The sequence below is a fragment of the Panthera tigris genome, chromosome D4, assembly GCF_018350195.1.
Source record: "Panthera tigris isolate Pti1 chromosome D4, P.tigris_Pti1_mat1.1, whole genome shotgun sequence".
Lineage (NCBI taxonomy): Eukaryota > Metazoa > Chordata > Mammalia > Carnivora > Felidae > Panthera > Panthera tigris.
The window spans coordinates 75,860,695-75,887,644 of NC_056672.1; the positions used below are offsets into that span (position 1 = coordinate 75,860,695).

Consider the following 26,950-nt stretch of genomic DNA (forward strand, 5'->3'; position numbering starts at 1 on the left):
AGCAAAGGTTTGTTTCCCTTGCTTAATTCAATTAGGTGCTACATCTCTCTACCAACTTTCTCACAAGTACCTGCTAATGGCTTTCATTGTTTTGTTTACAGTGCTTCTAACAAGTGTGGGTAACTTCTCATTTGCATCCTTAATAGGCAATCTTCAAAACATGTTGACACTGCAGTTGGTTTTAGGAGACCTGGGTTTTATTTTCTTTTTTTGTCCTGTTTATCAGCATTTGGATGGGCTTCAACAGCTGCCAGCACACTCCCGCCCATTCATTCTTATTTAAGACTTTCAGAGTTCTTCTTATATTTTGGATATTAACCCCTTATTGGATATATCAACACCAAAAACAGCAACAACAACAAACAATCCAATCAAAAAATGGCCAGAGGACCTGCATAGACATATTCCCTAAGGAGACGCACCAATGGCCAACAGATTCATGAAAAACTGTTTCAATATCACTGAATGTCAGAAAAATGTAAATCAAAGCCACAATGAGATATCCCTTCAAATCTGTTGTTAAGGCTAGTATCAAAAAGACAGGAAATAACAGGTGCTGGCAAGAATGTGGAGAAAAGGGAACCTCAGTGCACTGTCGGTGGGAATGCAAACTGGCGCAGCCACTATGGGAAACAGTATGGAGTTCCTTAAAAACTTAAAAATAGAACTACCCTACGATCCAGCCTGAAGAAAATGAAAACACTAATCAGAAAAGATATGTGCACCCAATGTTTACTGCAGCATTATTTACAATAGCCAAGATATGGAAGCAGCCCAAGTGTCATCAATAGATGAATGGAGGGGTGCGTGGGTGGCTCAGTCCATTAAGTGCCCAACTTCAGCTCAGGTCATGATCTTATGGTCCATGAGTTTGAGCCCTGAATCGGGCTCCGTGCTGGCATCTCAGAGCCTAGAGCCTGCTTCGGATTCTGTGTCAATGTCTCTCTCTGCCCCTCCCCCACTTGTGCTCTTCTCTCTCTCTCTCTCTCAAAAATAAATAAACATTTTTTAAAAAGTTATAGATGAATGGATAAAGATGTGGTGTGTGTATATGTACACACACACACACACACACACACACACCATGGAATACCACTCAGCCACATACAAAGAATGAAATCTTACCATTTGTGACAACATGGATGGACCTAGAGGGTATTATGCTCAGGGAAATAAGTCAGACAAAGAAATAAAAATACCACACGATTTCACTGATCTGTGGAACCTAAATATCAAAACAAAGAACAACAACAAAAAAAAACAGAGTCATAAATATAGAGAACAAGCTAGCGGTTGCCCGCGGGGAGGCGGGGGCAGGGAAGGACAGGGGCAAAACAGGGGAAGGGGCTTGAGGAACAAGCTCCAAGTCTCACGTGGTTGCAAAGTACGACATAGTAAATAGAGTCAGTACCAGTGTATTAACTTTCTATGGTGACAGATGACAAGTACACTTACTGCGGTGAGCGTCCCTAACGTATATAAATGTCAGATCACTATGGCGCACATCTGAAACTAATTTTGTATCCCAACTCTGCTTCAATTAAAAAAAAAAGACTTTCAGAGACTTTTCCTGATAGGGAAAGTTAGGTGATCCTGTCTCACAAACCTAAAAACCAAGAACTTGAACACCTCGAGTCACTGAGCAAGTGAGGGGCTATTGTCCCTACTCATCATTCACTGTAATTATTTAATTTAACAAATATATACAGTGCCAACTCTGTGCAGGGCCCTGTTCAGAAGCACTTTACAGACACTCATGGAAACTGTGAGGTAATGCATTTTAGTCCTCATCACAACTCCATAAAGAGATACCATTATCATGCCTATTTTACAGAGGAGGAAAGGGAGACACAGAGATGTTGAGTAACTTGCTCATGGTCACACAGCAAGGAGGCAGCGAGCTACGTTACTAACCATGTGACCTTGGACACACGACTTACCCTTAAGGGAGTAATTAACAGGAAGTAACTGTGCACTCTTCACAACCGTCATTATATTGGGGCAAATATTAAAAGTTTAGACACGAGCAAACTGAAGATCAGGGGTTCTCAGAGACTTGTCCAATGCCTAAGAGAGAGTTATCTCCAGAGCTTGGATGAGAACGGGAGTCTGTCGATTCCCCTTGACCTCTGCAGTGTGCTTCACTGGAAGCTGGTGACAGTCGCTATGTCACAATCCATTACTGCTCTACCTGCTGTTCCTACTGTTTTTTGCAACAGAAAGACTACCCCACCACCAGGTACACAGGGAGAAAAATAATGATAAGCCACGGCTGATTCTGTATTCAAGCCTCAGATCTAAGCCCATGCATAATTTACTCAACACTGCCCTGCAGTCACTTAAGCTGAGGAGACACAGCTATAAATTCAGGTCTGCATACACTAATTTATTTCTTATTTATTTTGCTGATACATATCTAGGGCCTGCAGCAAGCCGTTGCAACACCTGCTCAAAGGCACCTGCAGCCCCCAGTGTAACTGAGGCAGAAGGGGAGACCCTAAAGCAAGTCCCAGAAGGAAAACTAGAACCCTGGACGAGAACCATGCAGATAAAATTAATTTTCTGTTAAACTGAGTTCAAACTCATACACGCTCCCCCACCCCCTTTTGCATAATATGTAGGACCGAACAGGCTCTTGCTAAATGCCTTATTCTGTTTTCCGATCTTAGCAAAGCACTGAGCATATTTCGACGACAGACATTCTTGCACGAGCACTGGATTATTTTTCTGAGTCACAGAATGTCAAAAGATGAGGACATTTTTAAATAGGAAGATGTCACCAGAAAGAGACTGAAGAAGAGAGGGGAAAAAAAGCAGTGCCATTTTCGAGGAATAGCTGAGGATCAAGCCCTACCCTGGAGGCCGTCCATGACAGAGGTAATTCCCAGTTCACTCCTCCGGATGGAAAACTAGGTAAACTGGATGAAACGTTAGGCGTCATCGGCCAAAGATCTCATTTTGCATGTGGTCAAACTGCGGCCCAGAGAGGGAAAGGGACTTGTCCCAGGCTACTCAGCAAGCTGGTCCCAATGCGCCCATTCTTTCAGTCTCAGACACACTGTAAAACTCCACTGAGTCCTTAGCATTTGCCTGCATGGCTTCCTTTCCGCCTCCTCGCCTCCACTTAATTATCCTTACAGATAGGGCGTTAGGGCATAGAGAGGCCATCCCTGAATTTGCACTGCTAACTCCCTGCAGACACAGGGTAGACAGTCTGGCCTAAGCGTTTTCTCAAGCACACACCTGCTGGTTTCTCAGTGACACTTTCCAGGTGCCTGCTCTGGTCTCCAAGCTACACTGGCCAGGGCTGCGGGGGAGACACAGAAGGGGCAGGGGGCTTCAGCAGAAAATAGTCCTGACCCTAAGACACCGCCTGAGCACGGAGTCCATTTATTGGAAGTATTAATCAATTATTTATTTTACTTCTTCCTTTCTTCTTCCCAATACCCCACAGAAGCCTTTTGCTTCTTGGGCTGAAAAAGCAGACACAGAAAGGCCATTTCGTTGACGGGCAGGCCCGGTCTGGCCTGACTGCAGTGTCTGACCTTTTTTCCACATCTCCCACCGAGGGGAAGGGCCTCGGGGACAGAGACTCACCCGCAGAACATGAAGATGGTGCTGGAGGTGGCATCAGAGGGCAAAGGCAGCGTCTGCTGCAGGCACAGCTGCTCACAGCCACCGTTGAAGCCGTCCGAGCAGTCGATGCCTTTGGAGTGGTCGTAGCATCCGGAGCCGTCCTTCATGGGCCTCAGCTCCTCGGGGCACTGCTCGGGGAGAGAGCGACAGGGCAGTCACGGCCAAGGAGGTGGTGGGTCCCACCGAGCCCTCTCCTCCCACTTTCCGAGAAGGGCCATGCGTCAGAGACCACAGAGGGGGTGTCAAAGTCTTGTCTGGCCAATTAATAGTTGTATGGTCTCTCTGAACCTGACTGTGCCCACCTGTGAAATGGGACTTTTTGTCAGTATCCGCCTGGTAGACGTGTGAGAATAGGAGGAGGTACCGTGGGCAAAGTGCTCAGAACAAAGTGCTCAGAACAAAGTGGCTCATGTGGCAACTGCACAGCAAGCCTTAGCTGCTATTACTATTGACCCTGCGTGAATCATCATCATTATTGTGTTTGTTATTATCCAGTAGGATCTGCCACTGATAAAAAAAAAAAAATCACCCTGGCAGGCAGCCAGGTATACTTTAAAGAGTTCCTACCGACATGAGTTTTAAACTCCAGCTCTTCCTCTCCTCATTCTGTGACCTGGGACAAGGTAGTCACCATCTCTGAGCCTCAACCTCCTTATCTGTTAAATGGGCAGAGCACCTACACTTATGCGTTTGTTGGGACGCTTCAACTGGATCCTGGGAGTGCATGTCCTACTTCGGAATTTGGCACGCCATCTGGTACTCATCAAACGTGAGTTCTCTCCCTTCCTGTCTTGAATTTGTCTTTTCGTCTCCATCCCTGTTTCCAGAGTCCTGAATGGGACCCCTTCATGGCCACTTCGGGAGCCCGCAAATTCCAGTTAGGCCTCCTCCACACCATCCTCCTAAGTGGTATTTCTCAATCATCACTCCCCAGCTTAAATAAGTAACTGCATTTTCCAGAACAATAACACTTTGAATCTCCCTTCAGCGGATAGGCAAGGTCTTCTGTAGATGTTTCAGCTCCTGTTTCACCAGGAACACCCGTCTCCAGGTAAACAAACCCGTAGCCCTCTGGTCCCTAAAAGTACCCTGGTGACTCCAATCTTGAGTGACCTCAGTCAAATGCTCTTCTGAGTGTGCCTGGCATCTGCTAAGTGTTCCATAATTGGAAGATCCTATACTGTAGGGACAACTGGCTATATAATTTATTTTCCATCATTAGATGAGCTGAGCTAATCTTGTCCAGTCCAGCAGACAGAGAAGCAGTTTCCAACTTCTCTTGCATTCGGGACCAAAAATGAGGTACTAGGTTTTAATTTCAGTCACCCTTGCTGGCATTTCCTGTCCACAAAGATTAACACCCAGAGCTCAGCCCTCCTCATCCATCACTGGACATCACTGATTAAAATGTCCCCACTGCACACCCCACACCCAGCTCCCCGGTCCCTTCTCCAAGCCTCCATCCTGAACCCCATCAATAACAAACACATACACACAGATCAATTCACAAAGACCACAATAACAATAACCACAAGAAAGAAAAAGGTCAATCCTCCTGGAAATTAAATTTCGCCTAAGAAGAATTCATAATTACCAATGCACGAGAATTCTTCAAGACATTTGAGACTGGCGCCAGGGAGGGTGACGGAGAAAGTAGGTTATAAATGGCCTTTGTCAAGCTGCAGAAAGGTTATAAAATTGGCTACATTTTGTGCTTAAAGAGAAAAATCAATTTTCCATGTGAGTGAAGTGCTGTAAATATTAATACAAGCTCAGAGGAAGTCCCTGCTTGTCTCTAAACATTCAATGTCAGACAGGAGGGCACCTGGTCATGGGGTCATTTGGGAGCCATTTACTGGTCCTCAGGGCTGGGTCTGTCTGTCTGCAGAGATTGGGAATTAGCCCTGGAAAGAATGGCTGACCTTCTCACCAGGTGACAGGAGGTATCTGGGGCACGGAATTACAGTTCGTCCCATCCCCTGCTGATTCCCTACTACTTTTGTTCTTTATAAAAGTATGTTCTGGGGGCACCTGCGTGCCTCAGTCGCTTGAGCCACCGACTTCAGCTCAGGTCATGATCTCAAGGTTCATAGGTTTGAGCCCCGCATCAGGCTCTGTACTGACAAAGCAGAGCCTGCTTGGGATTCTCAATCTCTCTCTCTCTCTCTGCCCCTCCCCTACTTGCTCTCTCTCTCTCTCTCTGTCTCTCAGAATAAATGAATAATCTTTAAAAAAATAAATAAATAAATTTTCAAAAGTATGTTCTGTAATCCAGATAAGACCTAAACACTTTCCCTGTTTTTACTTAGTCCTTACAGCAAGCCTATGAGGTCATGTGGCAGGCTGAGAATGGCTACCCAAGATATGTTTCTGTCCTTATCCCTGAAACCTGTGAATATCACCTTCTATGGTCAAGTTCTGGCAGATTAAAGTTCTGGAAGATTAAAGTTCTTGCATGGAGTTGACTACCTGGGTTATCGAGGTAGGTCTAAATGCAGCCATGAATGTCCCCACAGGAGAGAGGCAAAGAGAGATCACACGCAAGATGAGAAGGCCATGTGCAGGCAGAGCTGAGATTGTAGCCACATGGCTGTAAGCCAGCAAATGCTACAACCCCCAAAAGCTGGAAGAGGCAAAGAAGCCACGTGGAGGGAACGTGACCCTGAGAGCACCATGACTTTGGACTTGTGCCCTCTGGAACGGAGACAGAATACGTTTCTGTCATCTTAAACCACACAGTTTCTGGTGCTTCGGTAGTCACAGGAAAGCAATACAGGTTGGTAGTCACATTAGTCCCATTTTACAGATCAGGAAACTGAGGAGAAGTGGCAGGGGTGGGGCTTTTCAGGCTTTCTGGCTCGGTAGCTCTCAACTGATACTCAGGCAACTCACTGCACTCCCCTGTCACTTACTGAATGGTAGATTTTTCATCTTGGGAAGTCAGAGCAAAGATGGATTTAGAGCTGACCTCACCTACTTACTGTAAAATTGAGGCTCAGAGAGTAAAGGGTGTCCATCACCACAAATCCCCCAGCACATGAGTAGAGGGTACACAGCCAGTCCCCTAGTCCCAGCTTGGGGCCCCATCCACCATACTTACTACCCTTTATGTTAAAGCATTTTATGTCTGAAGACAAACTTGATGATGATTTACAGATGGGAAACTGAGGCTCAGAGAGGTGAAGGTGCTTGAATAACATAACACAGCAAATTAAACGCAGAGCTAGAATTAAACTTGCATTTGATCTGTGACCATGGGAGAGGTGTTCTGAGTATATGAAGTGGGTTTTCCAATCACCATATGATCATCCCTTCATCCAGCGTGGACTTCCTACCCTGAGTCCTTGTGGGTGGGAGAGGGCAGACTAGATCTAGTAATATCATTTGAGATTTGCAAATTATTTCAACTATTTCACAGTTTGTCATCTCTCTCCCCCCAACCAAAATGCAAAGCTGGTAATACTATGGACCTTCCTGCCTTGTCCTCAGCTACACTGCACACTTAGCATAGCGTCTGGAACATAGTAGCTGCTTTTTTTTTTCTTTTTTTTAATAAACCATCTGAGCGCCAGACAGGATGTATAGTATGTCTGTGTGTTTGGGTTTGGGTTTGGGTTTCAATCCAAACTCTGCTTCTTATAAGCTGTGTAACCTCTTGCCAGTGACTCAACATCATCTATCTTCATGTGATTACTCTAAGGAGTAAACAGAGTGAAAGCCAGCATCAAAGATGGCCCCCAATGATGCCTGCTACTGGTATTCACACCCTGTGTAGTCCCCTCCCACACGCTACCAGCGTCGGTCTGCATGACCAATAGCATATGGCAGAACTGATGGTATATCACTTCCAAGATTAGATTATAAAAGACTGAAACTTCTGTCTCCCTCCCTCTCTTTCATAGCACTGCTGTGGTGAAATCAAGCTGCCATGTTGTGAGCAAGGGACTGAAGCCTCTGGCCAACAGCCAGCAAGGCTGACCTTCCAACAACACATGAGTAAGCTTGGAAACAGATCCTCCAACCCCAGTAAAGCCACTTCAGAGAACTACAAACCCAGCTGACATTTTGACTATAATCTTATAGGGGCCAGACCCACCCGGCTAAGCCACTCTTGAATTTCTTTTTTTCTTTTTTTTTTTTTAAACGTTTATTTATTTTTGAGACAGAGAGAGACAGAGCGTGAACAGGGGAGGGGCAGAGAGAGAGGGAGACACAGAATCTGAAACAGGCTCCAGGCTCTGAGCTGTCAGCACAGAGCCGGATGCGGGGCTTGAACTCACAGACCGTGAGATCATGACCTGAGCCGAAGTCGGACACTTAACCGACTAAGCCACCCAGGCGCCCCACCACTCTTGAATTTCTAACCCTCCAAGATTATGTGAGATGATACAAGCTTCTAGTTTGCAGCTGCTCAATTTGGGGATAATTTGTTATACGGCAATAGATAACTAATACAGTGAGACAAATGCATCAAATGTTCAACACACACTCAGCAAGTGGCAGCTGCTGTTGTGGGTAATTTGAAGGAGCTTAGAAACTAGTTTGAGAGATAAGGAATATACATATCTGTCAGACAGAGGACTAGTAATAGAACAAACAAAGAAGCACAGCATAATTTGAATGGGAAAATAAAGTCCCTCCAAGTGTGAGTGCGACGGGGGGATGCCGGAGTGGGGAGGCCTTGGTCAGAGAAGACTTCCTCTTTGTCAGGAGCAGATGTCACTGAGCAAAAGGGACATGTGCCAATACACTAGAAACAGGAAGATCAGAATTCCTGCCCAGGCACGTCTGCTCACTTGCTTTGTGTGTCAGACATGTCCCTGAACCCAGCTGGACCTCAGTTTCCTTTCTTTAAACAGAGGGACAGCTCACAGACAAGAATGTGGGGGCTGAAGTCAGGCCTGATCCCATGCAGGTGTTGAGACCCTGAGCAAGTGCTTCACCTCAAAGAACGCCTCGGGTTCCTTAGGGAGGAATGGCCACTCTACTGGAGGCATTTCTGGAGACTTTATGAGAAAACCCACCTGAAGTGCCTGGCTCGGAACCTAGCACATAGTAGGCACTTAATCAATGAAGGACAAATGAACAAATGATAAATGAATGAACCCAACCCCCAAAAGAAAACCTAACTAAAACTATTAGCTTCTTTTTTTTTTTTTAACGTGCATTTATTTCAAGAGAGAGAGAGAGAGAATGTGTGCAGATGCATGTGAATGGTGGGAGGGGCAGAAAGAGGGAGAGAGAGAATCCCAAGCACACTCTGCATTGTCAGCACAGAGCCCGATGCGGGGCCTGAGCTCACGACTGTGAGATCATGATCTGAACCGAAGCCAAGAGTCAGACGATTAACAGACTGAGCCCCCCAGGCATCCCTAGCTTCTTTCTTTGTTATCTATATAAGTCTTTCATTGGATCATTCAAAATATATTTACTGAATACCTCCTCAGTGCTAAAAAATGTATCAGTAAACACGAGAGACAAGGCCTTGCTATCATGGACTTTAAATCCTAGAGAGGAGACAAATGATTGGCAAGTAAACAGAAAATGGTTATTCTACGGAGGAAAAAAATAAGGTGAAGAAAGAATAAAGTGAGTGGGGATGGACTGAAGGAGGCATACACTCAACATCGGAGCAAAGCCTGAATAATTAGCCTCCTGGGTGAATACAAGCGGGAAGAATTTTCTAATAGGGAACAGGAAGTCTGAAAGTCCTGAGGGAGGAGCGGTGTTGGCCTGTCCATGGAACAGAGGAGGCCATAGCTCAGTGAGACAGGGAAAAACAAGGCTAGCACAAAGCAAGGTGTGAGGGGTAGGCGGTGACCAGATCACTTAAGCCAGAGTTAGCACACTATAGTCTGCAGGTCAAATTCAGTCTGAACCCTGTTTGTTTGCCTCTTTTTTTCGTATTTTATTTAATTTTGAGATAACTGTAGATTCACGTGCAGTTGTAGGAAATAACATGATATAGAGAAACCCTGTGTACCTTTTGACCAGTTTCCTCCAATGGAAACATCTTGGAAAAAAATATAGAAAAAATATCACCCCAAGCATATTTACATTGATGGTCAAGATACACAGCATTTCCATCACTACAGAAATTCCCCTTTTTGCCCTTTACTTCCACAATCACTTCCCACCCGACTCCTCTCCTTAATGCACAGAAACCACCATGTTCTCCATTCCTTTATATCATAGAATTCTTCAGAATACGTTATAGAATTTCTGTCACTTCAGGAATAGAACATAATCATACAGTATGTGACCTCTGGGGATTGGCTTTTTTTCCCCCACTCAGCATCATTCTCCTATGCATCCAGATTGCTGATGTATCAATATTTACCTCCTTTTTTATTGCACAGTAGTATTCCATGGTGTGGACATACCATTGTGTGTGTAACCATTCACCTGATGAAGGACATGTGAGTTGTTTCCTGTTCTTAGCTAATATGAACAGCTGCTCTAAACATCTGCATACAAGTTTTTGTGTAAACTTAAGTTTTCACTTCTCTGAAAAAAATGCCAAGAAATGCCATTTCTGAGTCATAGGATAGTTACAGATTTAATTTTTTTTAGAAAGCTGCCAAACTGTTTTCCAGGGTGTCTGTGCTATTTTAAATCCCCACAGTAACGTATGAGTGGTTCAGTTTGCCAAAACCTTGACATCATTTGATGTTGTCAATATATTTTATTGTAGCCATCCTGATAGGTGTGTGGTGATATCTCACTGTGCCTTTAATTTGAATTTCCCTAATACTTATTGATGTTGAATATCTTTTGTGCTCACCTTCCATCTGTAGATCTTTTTCAGTGAGGTGTCTCTTGATGTCTTTTGCCTATTTTCTGATTGATTTGGGTTTTTTATACTGTTATTTGAGAGTTCTTTATATATTCTAGACATTAGACTTTTGTCAAGATGTGGCTTGCAAATGTATTTTCTCTCCCAGTTTGTAACTTGTCTTCTCATCTTCTTCAAATGAGCTTTCACAGAGCAAATGTTTTCAATTTTGATGAAATCCAAGTTACCATTTTCTCTTTTATGGATCATACTTTTAGAATCTGAAAACATTTTGCCAAGCCCAACTCTCAGAGATTTTCTCCTCTGTGTGTGTACTTTTCTAGAAGTGTTAAGGCTTTATGTTTCACAATTAATTCTGTGATACATTTCGAGTTAATTTCTGCATGAGGTGTGAGACTTCCACTGAGGTTTGTTTTCTTGACTGTGAATGTGCTATTGTGCCCAGCACCCTTTGTTAGAAAGCTCCATTTTTTTTTTCCCACTTAAGTTGTTTTTGCCGCTTTGTAAAAAAACAACAACAAGGGGCACCTGGGTGGCTCAGTCGGTTGGGCGGCCGACTTTGGCTCAGGTCATGATCTCGCGGTCCGTGAGTTCAAGCCCCGTGTCGGGCTCTGTGCTGACCGCTCAGAGCCTGGAGCCTGTTTCGGATTCTGTGTCTCCCTCTCTCTCTGACCCTCCCCCATTCATGCTCTGTCTCTCTCTGTCTCTGTCTCTCTCTGTCTCACAAATAAATACACGTTAAAAAAAAAATTAAAAAAAAAAACAACAAAAACACAAAAAACAAAAACAAACTGAGCATATTTGTGTGGGACATTTCTGGGTATTCTATTCTGTTCCATTGATCTATAGGTCTGTCCCTCTACTAACACTACATTCTTGATTACCGTAGCTATACACACCTTAACATTGGGTAGACTGAGTTCTTCTACTTTATTCTTCTTTTCAAAAGAAGTTTTGCTTAGGTGGCTCAGTCAGTTAAGCATCTGACTTCAGCTCAGGTCATGATCTTGCGGTTCGAGGGTTCAAGCCCTACACTGGGCTCTGTGTCAACAGCTCAGAGCCTGAAGCCTGCTTCAGATTCTGTGTCTCACTTTCTCTCTGCCCCTCCCCCACTCATACTCTCTCTCAAAAATAAATAAACATCAAAAAATTAAAACAAAAATGAAAGAAGTTTTGCTCATTCTGGTTCTTTCGCCCTTCCATATAAATTGTGGAAAAATCTTGTGTATATCCATAAAAAACTCATCCTGTCATTTTTGATAGGAATCATACTACAAATTTATATCAATTTGAAGAGAATTGAGATCTTTACTATGTTGAATGCTAATCCATGAAGAGAATATGTCTTTCCACTTAGATCTTTTAAAAATTTCTTTCATTAGCATTCCATAGTTCTTAGCATACATGTCCCATTCATGTTAGATTCACATCTAAATATTTCATTATTTTTTTAGGCACTATAAATGATATTGTATTTCACCTGTTCCATTCCTGATATTGATAACTGGCATCTTCTCTCCCTTTTATCTGTATTCCTAGATTTTTTTTTCAATTTTCTTGATGTTTCCAAAGAATCCATTTTTTTGTTTCCTTGACTATTATCTATAGGTTGTGTTGTTGTTCTGTTTTTAAGTGCATTGATTTCCTTTCTTTTGCTTGCTTTGGGTTTATTTTGTTCTTTTTTTTGTAGGATCTTAGGTGGAAGTTTAAATTACTAAATTGAAACTTCTTTTCTAATGTATGCATTCATGACTATTAAGTTTCCTCCTCATTAAATATAAAGACCCAGAGAAATTACAATGAAAGGATAGCATCCCACAAATTCGCATATACTGTATTTTTATTTCTTTCAGTTCAGTGTGTTTTTTTTTTATTTCCCTTGAGACTTCCTCTTCAATCTGTGGATTATTTAGAAATTTGTTGTGTAGTTTCCAAATGTTTAAAGATTTTTCTGTTATTTGTTATTGCTTTGTAGTTTGCTTCTCTTGTGGCTAGAAAATACACTCTATATGATTTGAATTCTTTAAATTTATAGAGTTTTTTTAACGGTCAAGATATGATCTATCTTAGTACATGTTCCATAGGCACTGAAAAAGAATGTGTACTCTGTTGTTGTTGGGCAGGGTGTTCTATAAAATTAACTAGATCCTTTTAGTTGATGATGTTATTGAGTTATTCTATAACGTTGGTAATTTTCTAACTGTTCCATCAGTTGTTGAGAGAAGGTTGGTGTAATCAACTCTAATTATGGATTTATCTATTTTTCTTTTCAGTTCTATTGGTTTTTGCCTCACAAATTTTGCAGTTTCACTATTTGATGCATAAACATTTAGGATTGTTAAGACTTCTTGGTGGATGACCCTTTCAATATTATCTGATAGCCCTCTCTGGCTTACTTTATCTGATATTAACATAGCTACCTCTGCTTTTTGTTTGATTTGCATGTCTTTTTTTAAACGTTTATTTATTTATTTATTTATTTATTTATTTATTTATTTAGAGAGCAGGAGAGAGGCAGAGAGAGGGAGAGAGAATCCCAAACAGGAGTGAGGCTCAAGATCACAAACTGTGATCATGACCTGAATGGAAATCAAAAGTCGGACGCTGAACTGATTGAACCACCCAGGAGCCCCTGCATATGTCCTTTTTAATTTACTTTCAACGTGCTAAAATCATTATGTGTGAAGTGAATTTCTTATAAAAAGCATACCATATTTTTAAATCAACTCTGCCAATTTGTCTTTTGCGTTTTTAAATCATTTACATTTAATGTGATTATTAGTATTTTAGAGCATAAGCCAGATGTTTGATTTTGTTTTCTGTTCTCCATTTTTTATTTTACTGTCTTCATTTTCTTGTCTTCTTGTGGGTTATTCGAACATTACTTTTTCAATTCCATCTTGATTTGTCTATAGTGTTTTTGAGTACATCTCTTTATATAGTTTTTGGTGTTTGCTCTAGGTATGCATAACTTATTACAGTCTACTCATGCCAACCCATTTAAGTGACATATAGAAACCTTACCTCCCTTTATGTCCCTTTATCTTCTCTCATCTGCAACATAATTTTCTTAAATATTCCTTTAAATACTTTTAGGACCACGTCAAATAGTGCTATCAGCTTTACTTTAACTGTCAAACATAATGTAGAAAACTCAAGAAAACAAGGAAGGTCTATTGCATTTACCCATGTTTGTGCTGTATTCTTTCTTCCTTCCCAATGTTCCAAGACTCCTTCTTCTATCATTCCTTTCTGTTTGGAGAACTTCCTTTAGCCAGTTTTTAAAAAAGGTCTAATGGCAACTAATTCTCTAAGTTTTCCTTCATATGAGAATGTGTTGATTTCTCCTTCATTCCTAAAAGATATTCCACTGGGCATAGGATTCTGAGTTGACAGTTTTGGGTTTTTTTTTGTTTTTGTTTTTGTTTTTGTATCCAACACTTATAAAATGCTGTGCCACTTGCCTCTGGCCTCCTGGTTTCTCAAGAGAATCCCACCATCATTCAAATTGTGTTTTTCCATACAAATCAAACCACACTCAGATATCACCTCACGCCAGTCAGAGTGGCCAAAATGAACAAATCAGGAGACTATAGATGCTGGAGAGGATGTGGAGAAATGGGAACCCTCTTGGACTGTTGGTGGAATGCAAAGTGGTGCAGCCACTCTGGAAAACAGTGTGGAGGTTCCTCAAAAAATTGAAAATAGACCTACCCTATGACCCAGCAATAGCACTGCTAGGAATTTACCCAAGGGATACAGGAGTACTGATGCATAGGAGCACTTGTACCCCAATGTTTATAGCAGCACTCTCAACGATAGCCAAATTATAGAAAGAGCCTGAATGACCATCAACTGATGAATGGATAAAGAAATTGTGGTTTATATACACAATGGAGTACTATGTGGCAATGAGAAAGAATGAAATATGGCCCTTTGTAGCAACATGGATGGAACTGGAGAGTGTGATGCTAAGTGAAATAAGCCAGACAGAGAAAGACAGATACCATATGTTTTCACTCTTATGTGGATCCTGAGAAACTTAACAGAAACCCATGGTGGAGGGGAAGGAAAAAAAAAAAAGAGGTTAGAGTGGAAGAGAGCCAAAGCATAAGAGACTCTTAAAAACTGAGAACAAACTGAGGGTTGATGGGGGGGTGGGAGGGAGGGGAGGGTGGGTGATGGGTATTGAGGAGGGCACCTTTTGGGATGAGCACTGGGTGTTGTATGGAAACCAATTTGACAATAAACTTCATATATTGAAAAAACAAAACAAAACAAAAAAAACAAATTGTGTTTTTCCAGTAGATAAAATATCATTTCTTTCTCCTTGCTTTCAAGATTTTTTCCTTGAAAAACTGAAATTTGACTATGATTGTTGGTGTGGATTTCTTTGTGTCTATCCTGGAGTTTGCTCAAGCTTTTCAAATATGTATATTTATGCATTTTACCAAATTTGAGATGTTTCCAGCCATTATTTCTTTTTTTTAAATATGAAATTTTTTATGATTTTTTTTATGACGGCCATTTTTATGATGGCTATTTTAACATATTTGTCATCAAATTCCAATATCTCTGCTATCTTCATAGTAGCATCTATTGGCCATCTTTTTTTGCATTTGGTTTGAGATCTTTCAGGTTCTTGGTATGACAAGTGATTCTCAATGGAAACCTGGACAACTTGGGGCATTATGTTATGTTATTATGTTTTAACTCTGTATCTTATTTAAACTTTATATTTTATCTGGATTTCTCTAACACTGTTCCAATAGTGGAAAGTGGAGGCATACCTCATTACTACCAGGGGAGGTAGAATCCCAGTTTCCCCACTTGGCCTTCTTGGACACCATTGGCCACCAATGCAGCAAAGACAGGAGGATCGCCTTATCAGATGGTATCAGTCTGATAACAATGGAAGTCTAGCTTCCTACTTGGCCTTTATTAGAATAGGTTGGGAACGGGCCATGTTATTTCTATGATGTTTGGCTAGAGTGATTATTGTCTGAAGACTTTCTGTTTTCATAGGCTTCCTTTTTCTTGGGACTTTGGCTGAGAAGAGAAGGCTTTGGGTTTGGGGTTTTGTTTTTGTGTTTTTTGGTCTTTAAATATTGGAATTTCTGATTTGTTGGCTCCTTCAGCTCTAAGCTTGGGATATATGAGGCAAAAAGCAAACTCAAGGTGTAGGGGCCACCATATCTTTCCTTGGGCCCCCCATGTTCCTAGCTGGTCTCCCTTTTCACTACCTTTTATAGACTTATGTTTGTTTTTTATGTAACCTCCAGCATTTCTAGCTGTATTTAGCAGGAGAAAGACATCTATTTCCCAATGCCTGTTTTCCACAGTACTAAGAATGTTTACATTTTTAAAGTTGTTTTTTTTTTTTTAAGGACGAACATGAGACCAAAAAAAAAAAAAAAGACCACATGTGGCTTGCAAAGCCTAAAATATTTACTACATGGTTCTTTATACACAAAAGTTGTTGACCCCTGACTTTAGCCATGGGAAGGCATCTTGAGTTGATTCTAAGTACAACTGGAAGGCACTGAAGGTTGTGAAGTGATCTGGTGTGGTACTTTGAAGAGATTACTGAAGTCAGTGCATTCAGTTATCTGTAAGCACTTTCTTAGAGCTCACAAAAGAAGCCTTGGGAGGCAGACTCTGTGGGGCTAGAAGTGGGCAGAAGAAAAGGGGCAGGTCTATATCATAATAACCTCATCCCTTAGAAGGCTGCTCTTTTGCCAGAAGGTTTTCAGTAAGTGCATGAGAAACCCAGACCAGCTGACCTCCAGAACTTCACAGCCTCCATTCTGCCCCACCTCAGGCGAGGACCCACAGGAACACCCTGGGCCTGAGTCCCTGAGCCTTAAAGTCTTGAGGATCTGAGTGGGGGAGTGTTACAGGGGATTCTTGGCTGTTCCTGCAACAGACTGGCCTTGCCTTTCTCCTCCTAGCCCCCTCTTCCATCCCCTGTGCCTTCTTTCTCTCCTTCCCCGCCCGTTTTCAACATCACCAAGCCATTTGTTTCTGTTTGTAATTATGCATTTTAATGTTCATTAATTATGGAATGCAAATTGCTTCAAGTGCAAAATTGTCATGAGCTGCTCCACCACCCCACCCCCAGGTCTAGAAGGTAGACCAGCTGTTCTGAGCAGAAGGAAAAACAACCAACTTACAAGACAGAATAACTTTTCCCGGGGGCTGATGGACTCATATGACAAATAAACCTGGGGAATCTCCAGACTGGTGCTGAAGAAAGAACCCTGCCCCTCCCTTGGGCCCTGTGGGGCATCAGTGTGGCATCATCCTTCTCTTCTGCAACCTTGGGCTTGAGAGACAGCGTGGGATAATAGAAAGAACTCCAGCCTCAGACCCAGACTCTTACTCACTGTCACCTGTGCTAGTCATGTTTCTCTGACCCTCAGTTTCCCCATCCAGAAAACCTTTCTCAAAGTGGGTGTGGAAGGCAAACAGGATGATGGAGACAAATAGCCAAAGCCTAGCAAGCCCTCAATAAATAAACGCATGTGAATAAGGATCTCCAGAGAGCTGAGTTTTGGGTCTGCCTTGCCTCTCTCTTAACTGGCTGGGTGGCTTCAGGCAAGCACATCCGCCTCTCTGAGTCTGTTTCCTATACTGTAAAAAGAAGACAGTGGACAACAGGAAGCTGGAGACGTCTCTTAGCACTGAGCTGCTTGGGCTTATTTTCTTTTATTTAATTAAAAAAATTTTTAATTGAATATTTTATTGGGGGGAGGGACAAAGAGAGAGGGAGACAGAATCTGAAGCAGGCTCCAGGCTCTGAGCTGTCGGCACAGAGCTCAATGCAGGGATTGAACCCACAATCCGTGAGATCAGGACCAGAGCCAAAGTCAGACACTTAACCGACTGAGCTACCCAGGTGCCCAGAGCTGCTTGGTTTTTTTGCTAAAGCAACTATGAGTTGTGAAAAGGAGAGAAGCAGCTCTAAACTATTTCCGAAGGAAGTGGAGAATCCCCTGTGAATTGACTGAGCATGTCTTAAGACACCACCAGGACAACTCCCACCTGCCGAACTACGGGCAAAGCCTTGTCCTCCTCCAAGGGCTCAGCAAGTATCTGATTTCTCTCATCACTAGTGCAAACAAAACAACAGTCCTTCCTCCTAGGACAAGAGCCGCCTCCTCCTAATAGCACTGCCTCATCCGATCATGGTCAAGATTACATAAGACAATGCAAAAGCAGTAATACCATTCATGAACGACAGGCTGAACACACTGTCAGCCATATAGGATCCCACTCCTCCTGTGAGTGAAATCTGCCACTTCCCACCTGTGTGCCCTGGATTCCCTGTTTCCACATCTCCACACTGGAGAGAGAGTCCCTCCTACCCCCCTGCGCTTCTGAGCGAATGAAACATATCACATGCCTGACACAGGTCTGACCCAATGGCAGGTGCTCAGAAAATGGTAAACTGCTATTTGGATCCCTTGTGACTTTCCCCCAAAAGGAAATACATTCAGGAAGCAATGGAAGAGGGCTGCATGCAGGCAGAGGGAAAGGAGACTGTTGCCATGGGCAGTTTTTACTATTCTCAGCAATGCTAAGGTAGGACCAGCATCATCATGCTCATTTTGCAGATGAGCAAACTAAAGCCCAGAAAGGTCAAGTGACTTGCCTGAGGTTACACAGCAAGTAAGAGGCAGACTCTGCCTACCTCTGGAGGTCCCCTGATTGTAAAAAAGGGGTTCTTTCTCCCTGATCCACATGAAGGTGGACTGTCCGTGATGTCACAAGTGGTTCAGACTGGCCAGGGCTACACAAGAATTCTGAGAGCTTTGTAGGAAGGTCACTATGATGGACTATGAAGGGACACAAAGGGGCTGGTGGCAGCAGTCCTGGAGGTGCAGATCGGATACAGCATCCCTAGGAGGGTGGGAAGCAATGAAGGAAATGAGATGGTTATTTCTACCAGGTGCTAGATTTTTCCCATATGCCATCTCCTCAAATCCTCACAGCAAAACTCAGAGGCACTGGTAAGACACCCTCTTTCTGCAGGTAAGGTTACGGAGGACCACGCTAACTAAGCGAGTGCCGCGGAGTCCTTCAGTGCTGACCATCCCTTTGACTAGACGCTGAGTGGGCTGGGCTGCCCGTGTCCCAGGAGGCCTCCGGATGACTGCCTGGAAAGGGGGTGTGCAGGGAAGACCCTGCCATCCCCCATCCCCCGCACCTCTCCCTCCTCCACCTCAATCTGTCAACAAGGCCAGCTAGCCCATCTATTACTGCAGACATTGATTTGGACAACCAAGCCAGCCAAGAGCCCATAATTACGGGGAGTTTTAATCAACTCATGCCAATTCAGCCGTCGCTCAATTTGATGCGGACATGGAGGAAAGGGGCGGGCATGCAAAAAAGGATTATGGGGATCGATCGTGCCTGATGGAGGACTGCAGCTGCAGGCACCCCCAGGGGCTTCAGGCCCGAGTGGAGGAGTCCCCAGGAGAGCTCCCAGGCACGCTGCCCAAACCACAACCTTGCATCATCTGTCCCTCCACCTGGATGTGGAAACCGTGTAGGCAGACGCCCAAGGGTGTCTGCGGTGAAGGGGCAGAGAGAACGAGAGGGAGGGAGAGGATCCCCAGCAGGCCCCCCACTGTCAGTGCAGAGCCTGATGCGGGGCTCGATGCCATGAACCGTGAGATCATGACCTGAGCTGAAATCAAGAGTCGACGCTTAACCGACTAAGCCACCCAGGCGCCTCTTTATGTGTCTTCATTTTAAAATGGACCTGATAATAACTAACTAACTCCTGGGTTTGCTGGGACTTCTCAGTGCCATCATGGACAGATACTTATGTGGAAGTTCTTACTTCCTTCTGATTGGCCCGGAGTCAGCAAGCCTCATTTTCACTTCTCTCCTAGGTTAAGGATTCTTCCCAGCACAAACGTCATTCTGCCATGGAGGATGGTTTCTGGCTCACAGTCTGTCTCCCCAGGAGCCTGTGGGCTATTTGAGGAGAGAGTGTAAGACACACAGCTTCCTCTTTTCGGCCCAGTCCCGGTGCCCAGCACAGGGGACGAAGACACTGGCGTGGCCTTCGGCATCAGGCAGGTCTGGACTGGAATCCCTCCGGATTGCCACTCACTAGCCGTGTAATGCTAGCCAGTCACATCGTCAACACTTCAAGACTCAATTCCCTCAATGTAAACGGAGACTAATTACACATATTCAGCGGAATTGCCATGGGGAAAACGAGTCAGACAACCGATGTCCCTAGCACAGAGCCTGGTATGTGATAAAATGTCAACCATTATAAAAGTTGTTATTGTGATCATCGTCGCTTGAATATTTGATACCCGGTAAATATTTCTGGAATGCAAGAAAATGTCAATTATGTTGCTTAGTTCTGTCTTGAGTTCCTGTGAAACACCAATAGGCCATTCTCCCCACACGCCTGCCATCTGTGCAGCATTCAACAAACACTCACTGGAGACATGAGAGAGGAAATTGGCGTGCTCTGGGTGCCTACTGTGAGCCAGACGCTACACGACGTGTTCTCCTTAGCCTGCTTTGCTCAAGACCCACAATTCTAAATTTTTTTTAACATTTATTCATTTTTCAGAGTAAGAGAGACAGAGCATGAGTGGGGGAGGGGCATAGAGGGAGAGAGATACAGAATCCAAAGCAGACCCCAAGCTCTGAGCTGTCAACACAGAACCACATGCGGGGCTCGAACTCACGGACCGCGAGATCATGACCTGAGCTGAAGTTGGACACTTAACCGACTGAGCCACCCAGGCGCCCCTCAAGACCCATAATTCTATGGGCTTACTATTATTCAGTCCGATTTTGCAGAAGAGAAAACAGGCTTTGAAGCCAGAGTGCTTTTCCTATGTCACTTAGGCTTTCTAGGAATGGAAGCAGGGTGTAGGCACAGGTATGTGTGGCTCTAAACCCGTGCTCTCTGCACCACACAACTCATTTCTGATGGAGACACGAAGAAAGAGAAGGGGTGGCAGTCCTTGACCTCCAAGAGAATCAGACCCACTGGAGGCACTGGGGAAACCCCCAGAGGGAGGCAAATCACGGCTCAAGATGGTTTATGCTCAAGAATAGTCCTAAAGGGTGCCTGGGTGGCTCAGTCGGTTAGGCATCTGACTTTGGCTCAGGTCATGATCTTGTGGTTTGTGGGTTTGAGCCCCACATTGGGCTCTGTGCTGACAGCCTAGAGCCTGAAGCCTGCTTCAGATTCCGTGTCTCCCTCTCTCTCTGCCCCTCCCCTGCTTGCAGTCAGTTTCTTTCTGTCTCTCAAAAATAAATAAAAAATGTTTAAAAAATCAAGAATAATAGTGAGATGGCACTGGTGCTGAAAAACACGGCTGGGTTTGCTGGCACCCATCCAGTTCATGGCCAGCCATCCGAATTTATTATGAGCACCCATCTTTCCCATTAGAGGAACACATGAACACAGTTAGGAGACACTGATTACAGTCCCTGCTTTGGGCAATTCTCTTCCCTTCTCTTGCCTCAGGCTTCCTATCTGCTCTGAGAAAGGTGGCAGCTGGTTTCCACGGACCTTACAGCTTGGACATCCTATGGTTCTCTGCAAGAGACTCACAGAAACGCCAAGGGAGGTCAGAAGGTATGTTCTGGTAGTGGGTAGAACCTGCGCTGGGGAACCATGGAGAAGGGCTGCTCTTGTAGGAGTGGCCCAAGGATATTGTTTGCAGCCAAGCCCGACAGCTGCTTTCAACGGCTGGCTGTCCTTCTACCTGGAGTCATAAAGCCTTCTGCCTCCCTCTGGAGTTCCCCAGGACACCACGTGGAGTAGGGGTTCAGTTCAGCAAATGCCTATTCAAAGCTGACTGTCCTCCAGGCCATCAAGTTTACAGAGCCTTAGCCCAGCCTTCAAAAAGCATCTGGTCCAACACAGGGAGAGGAATAAGTCATAACATTCTTATAGTCCTTGGAGATTTTTAATATGGTACAAATAAGCACAGAGAGCAGAGGGAAGAAGAGAACAGAGAACACTTTCCCAAGAAAATTCTCCAGGAGTCCTGTCAAATGTTTATTCAATAACTGTCTAGTAAGGAAAATAAATAGCCTTTGTATAGTTAATCAATAATAGTAATAGCTGGGGGGGCGCCTGGGTGGCTCAGTCGGTTAAGTGTCCGACTTTGGCTCAGGTCATGATCTCATGGTCCGTGAGTTCAAGCCCCGTGTTGGGCTCTGTGCTGACAGCTCAGAGCCTGGAGCCTGTTTCGGATTCTGTGTCTCCCTCTCTCTCTGACCCTCCCCCATTCATGCTCTGTCTCTCTCTGTCTCAAAAGTAAATAAACATTAAAAAACAATTAAAATTACTAAAAAAAAAAATAATAATAGCTGGGGGCACCTAGGTGGCTCAGTCGGTTAAGCGTCTGACTCTTAGTTTCGGCTCAGGTCATGATCTCACAGTTTGTGAGTTTGAGCCCCATATTGGGCTCTGCACTGGCAGCGTGGAGCCTGCTTGGGATTCTCTCTCTCTCTCTCTCTCTCTCTCTCTCTCTCTCTCTCTCTCTCTTCCTGTCCCTCCCTTGTTCGCTCTCTCTCCCTTTCTCTCTCAAAATACATAAACTTAAAAAGTAAGTACTAGCTAACAATAGTTCTCACCATGTGCCAAGTACTATTCTAAATGTGTTAGGGATATTAACTCATAGTGTTAACGACACCCTGGTGGTAAAGGTACTATTATTCTCGTTTTTCAGAAGAGAAAACCGAGGCACAGCCAGCTTCAGTAACTTGTCCGAAGGCCTGAGCAAGTAGGCGGCACAGCCGGCCATCAAGTCATGCTATGTTGCCTTTCAGGTGGCTGAGGTTTCTAAAGTCCTTCTCCAAGCATTCTATCATTCCAGCCTCAGGTGACTGCCAGACAGACTCAGCTCCTGGTTGGAAGAAGAGAACCCCATGGTGCAAGACGTAAGGGGCCTTCCCTGCGTCACACAGTGAGCACCTAGGGCGGAGCTGAGGTTCAGCAGGCCTGCACCATTCCGAAGCTGCACCTTCTGGGCTAACGGCAAGACCCAGTGAAGGAGCCCTCTGCTACCGAGACGGGGCTCGAGCCCCCTTCCCCTGGGTCAGGCGCTCTGTGGTGCCAGGGTGCTGGGGGGAAGTAGACATGGATCATGCACTCCCTCAATGCCCGGCACGTCATTCCAGCTCCCCAGCTCCTCAGAAGAGGGTATATACTGTTATTGTCAGCACTCACAAATGGGAAAGTAAGGCTTGCAAAGGAGAGATGACGTTGCTTCAGGTCAACATTATAGATGCTCCAATTTCTTCTAGTTTTAAGAAGACCCATGTCCCTGTTCTCCCTGTGAGTGGCACAGAGCCAAGAGAATTTTGACAACGTTTGCATGCTACAGACTGATGTGCAGGGCAGCACTGGCAAAAATGGCTTTCCAACATCATCTGAGCACTGACTGCCGAGCCAGGTCCCACATTAAGCGCTGAACGCACGCTGACTCGGCCCCTCCTCAAAGCAGCCCTAGGTGGTGGATGCTATTACCAAGCTCACTTACCAGATGGGGAATCTGAGATGCAGCGAGGTTCATGAGCACGCCCAAGGTCACACAGCCAGTAAGCGGCAGACCCAGGAAAGGAGGCTCCAGGGTCTCTTTCCTTAAGCCTTGGGCTAGGCCTCCTCCCATAACAACCACGTAAGGTAGGTCCTATTAGTTTACTCATTTTTTGATATTGGGAGACTAAGACTCAACATGGTTTAAAGCAACCTATGTCAGTATATAGTAAGTGGCAGAGCCAGGATTTGAACCCCGCAGACCCTGGTCCCAAAGAACTCCTTCTCCCCCGCTACTATGCCTACTAGTGAGCTAGAGATCCGGGGGCCAGGCTTCTGTCAGGACAGGCTGAAGACATGGTCTTTTCGATGGCTGCTAGGTTTTGCTGGCTCATTCCCTTCCCCATCCTTTGTAACTAAAAACTCTATTCGCAGCTTGCGGCTGTGTCCTCACACCGCACCTTCTCATCGATCACCCGGACTCTGCGTGAGAAATGATTTTATAAGCTAGTTGGCTTCGAAAAGCATGGAGCAGCAGCCATTGAACATATGCTTCTGTGGGTATATATTTATTCAGCGTATGTTGAGTGTAATTTTGGGCGGTTTGCATATTTTATTTTTTTGTTGTTGCAGAGAGCAATTTAAGAGAACGAAGAAAAAAAAAAAAATCTACCCCTGAATGGAGACAGATGCCATAGATGTTAGACCCTGAGGTTCAGAGTCCAGTGTTTTGGGAGTGGTGGGGGGGGGGGTGAGAGGAAACTCAAGCCAAGAATTAAGGACCAGCAGTGACCCTCTCCCATCCCTGCCACCTACAGCAAGCACTAGCTAGCCAGCCTCACTGCAGGTGCTTCAAGTCTTTATTTTCAAGCCCTCCCCAGCAGCCTATCTGACTCTGCCCCTAGCTGCTATGTACTGAGTACTATAAATATCATCCAGACCCAGGGCTACGTGCACACCACCCACCTAACTCTCCAGGAAATCCCACGTGGAGGTGCTGCTGTGCATATAAGAATATTAATACATCATTACTCAGTGTCATTAACGAGTACAACAGGGATCTGTGCAGCAGGAAGCCTGACCCCAGACCAGTGCTCCCTCAAAGTTCTAGAGCCCTTCAGGTTCGGGTTCCGATCCCAAGGCCTCCAATCCCAACGTGACCCCAGATCAGCGATCCATCAAGGTGACGGGAGCCCTTCGGATTTGGGATCTGATCCCAAGGCCACCAAACCCAACATGAGTGGCAATGCACGCACGCTACTCCCCTTCCTGGGTTGGCTTCTACACTCGCAGAATGCGGATGGCGATGCCATTTGGCTGGTGTGCTGTGTGGATTCCAAGATCCAAAGTTACACTTAAAAGCTCAAAAGACATTGGTTCTCTTTCTCTCTCTACCCCCACCCCTTGCCTAAAAGGTTCTCCTCTCACCCGAGATGAACTCAGGATGTAACATTTAAAGATATGCCTTAGAAGAAGCCTGCATGGTTTGGACCAGCTGCGGGGGGAGGGGGGGATTTATGCTCGTGTGGGTGCCAAAAACTCAAAGGACAGGAAGAAGCAGGCCCAGGCCCGAGTCTACACCAGAGGGAATCTTTCAGAAAGGAGAAAGTTTACCCTGCATATGTGTTAAAAAGAGGCATCCACATGTGATTTTGCGTGGTGGGACCTGAAATATCAATTTCTGGCTAGGTAAATCAACTGAGCTCTTTGTTAGCCAGGACACAACTCACCCCTGTGACTTTGGAGCCTAGCAGAGGACCCCACCCCAGGAGGGACTTAGGTGATGCATCCTGAATGCAGCTAAAATTTGAATGAAACTGTGGACCAGCTGATAACCACTTTTTGCTTCAACTGAAAGAGAAGATTAGTTTTACCTAGCTTAGTGAAATGTGCTGAAGGCCAGAGAATTCATCACTGAAAAGCAAAAATAAAATAAAATTGTGGTTCTAGGTACATATAAATGGGGAAACTACATGGAAAAGATAAGGGACTTGATTATCATAAAAGTCAGGGCTGTGGCTACTTATAGAGGGGGAGAAAGGGCTAAAACGGGAAATGGAGTCCCAGCAAGTGTGTTAAGAAGGGGCTTCTGGAATGCAGGCAGTAGTCAAAGTTTTGACCTGGGTGGTGAATAGATAGGTATCACATAATTACTACATTTATTTATTTACTTACTTATGAGAGAGAGGGGGGAGGGACAGGAGGGGGAGAAAGAAAAAGAGAGCAGGGGAGGGGCAGAAAGAGAGAAAAAATCTTAAGCAGGTTTTATTTTCAGTGTGGAGCCCAACGTAGGGCTCAATTCCATGCCCTGGGGATCATGACCTGAGCAGAAATCAAGAGTCAGATGCTCAACGGACTGAGCCATCCGGGAGCCTTGCATAATTTAATTACTATCGATGAAACTGCATGTGATGTTTGACACATTTCTCTCTCTCTCTCTCTCTCTCTCTATATATATATATATATATATATATATGTATGTACATATGTATGTATATATGTGTGTGGGTGTGTGTGTGTATATATATATGTATATATATATATATATACACATATATATATACACATATATATGTGTGTGTGTATACACACACACACACACACACACACACTAATAGAAAGAAAATACAAAAATACCAAATTGTTAATGGTGATTGTTGGAGATGACATGACTATGGGTGATATTTTTCCTCCTTCTTCTTTCTCTGTATTCTAAATATCCTTACACGTATATATAATGCCTTTATAATTGAAAAAGGGAAAGCAAGTTTATAGCTGAAATGCCTCATTATCTAAACAAGGCGACAACAAAATCGTGGAGGTTGGTTACAGTGCTGCTGCCTAGAATCCCACCATATGGAGGCCTCCGTCTTCTCCCTAAGGTTTACTGTGTGTGCAAGAACAGCTCTCCTGGGGGAGTGGGGGGAGGAGCACAGGTGCCGTTGACTATCATACAGGCTGATCTTCAGTCTTCCCTCTCCAGACCCAAGCACAGCTTCAACTTGTGGGCTGTTGGGGGGAAAGAAGGAGCCCCAGACAAAATTAAGCTCAAATCTCAGAATCTGTAAAAAGCATAAGAGGCTCAGCTAAGAACACACAAGTAGAACCATGTTGAGGAATAGGGTCATTTTATTACCTAGGTCTGTACCATCCCCATGACAGTGGGCTTCTAAGATCGCTTTTCCTTACAATGACGGCAAGAAAAATTCTTGAAGATCAATGAAAGCCAGAAAAAGATCCCATGCATGATAATGTGATTTATAATAAGAAATATGTATATTTTTATCTTCATCCTCATTTCTAGACAGAGTTCTCAAAACCCTTGGCATTTCCTTAAGTGATGAGAGCAAACAAGGTTTCTTAGTGTTTATAACAAGCTCCTTTCAATCACATCTGAACTTATGTTAATGAGGTGATTTTTGGAAAGAACCTAACGTTGGGGTCTGCTGGTTGCCAGGGGGAACCAACCAGGTGATTAGAAGGCTGGGACCTTCAGGATCCCGTAAGAGGAAGAAGGGGCTGGAAGTTACATCAGTTGCCAGTAGCCGACAATGTAAGCAATTATGCCTATGTAATGAGGCTTCCGTAAAAACCCAGAAGGATGGCGTTTGGAGAGCTTCTGAGATAGTACACACATGGAGGTGAAGAAGGGGCATGCAAGTTCCATGCTTCTTTCCCTGCACCTTGCCCTATGTACCTCTTCACCTGGTTGTTCATCTGTATCCTTTATAATATCCTTTACAATAAACTGGTAAACAGAAGTCAGTGTTTCTCTAGTTTTGTGAGTCACTCAAGCAAATTAATCGAATCCAAAGAGGGGGTCATGAGAACCTATCATCTATACCTGGTCAATCAGAAGGACAGGCTTACAAGCTGGACCTGTGACTGGTCTCTGGAATTGGGGGGCAGTCTTATAGATGTGACTCTGTAACTTATGGGATCTGATGCTATCTCCAGGTGCACAGTGTCCAAGTTTAGTTGGATTG

At 44.3% G+C, this 26,950-nt stretch overlaps 1 protein-coding gene and 1 long non-coding RNA gene across 2 annotated transcripts in view; one reads left to right on the top strand and one right to left on the bottom strand.

Moving 5' to 3' along the window:
- ASTN2 (astrotactin 2) overlaps positions 1 to 26,950 on the bottom strand; it is an 873,390-nt gene that overhangs the window by 318,926 nt on the left and 527,514 nt on the right. The window contains exon 12 of the mRNA XM_042963755.1: positions 3,598 to 3,764. Within this exon, the coding sequence (XP_042819689.1) occupies positions 3,598 to 3,764 (167 nt within the window). The remainder of the gene's footprint in view (positions 1 to 3,597; positions 3,765 to 26,950) is intronic.
- On the top strand, positions 20,965 to 26,725 carry LOC122232995. The gene is made up of 3 exons (XR_006210386.1): positions 20,965 to 21,053; positions 22,156 to 23,111; positions 26,422 to 26,725. It is a non-coding gene; the product is annotated as an uncharacterized LOC122232995 (long non-coding RNA).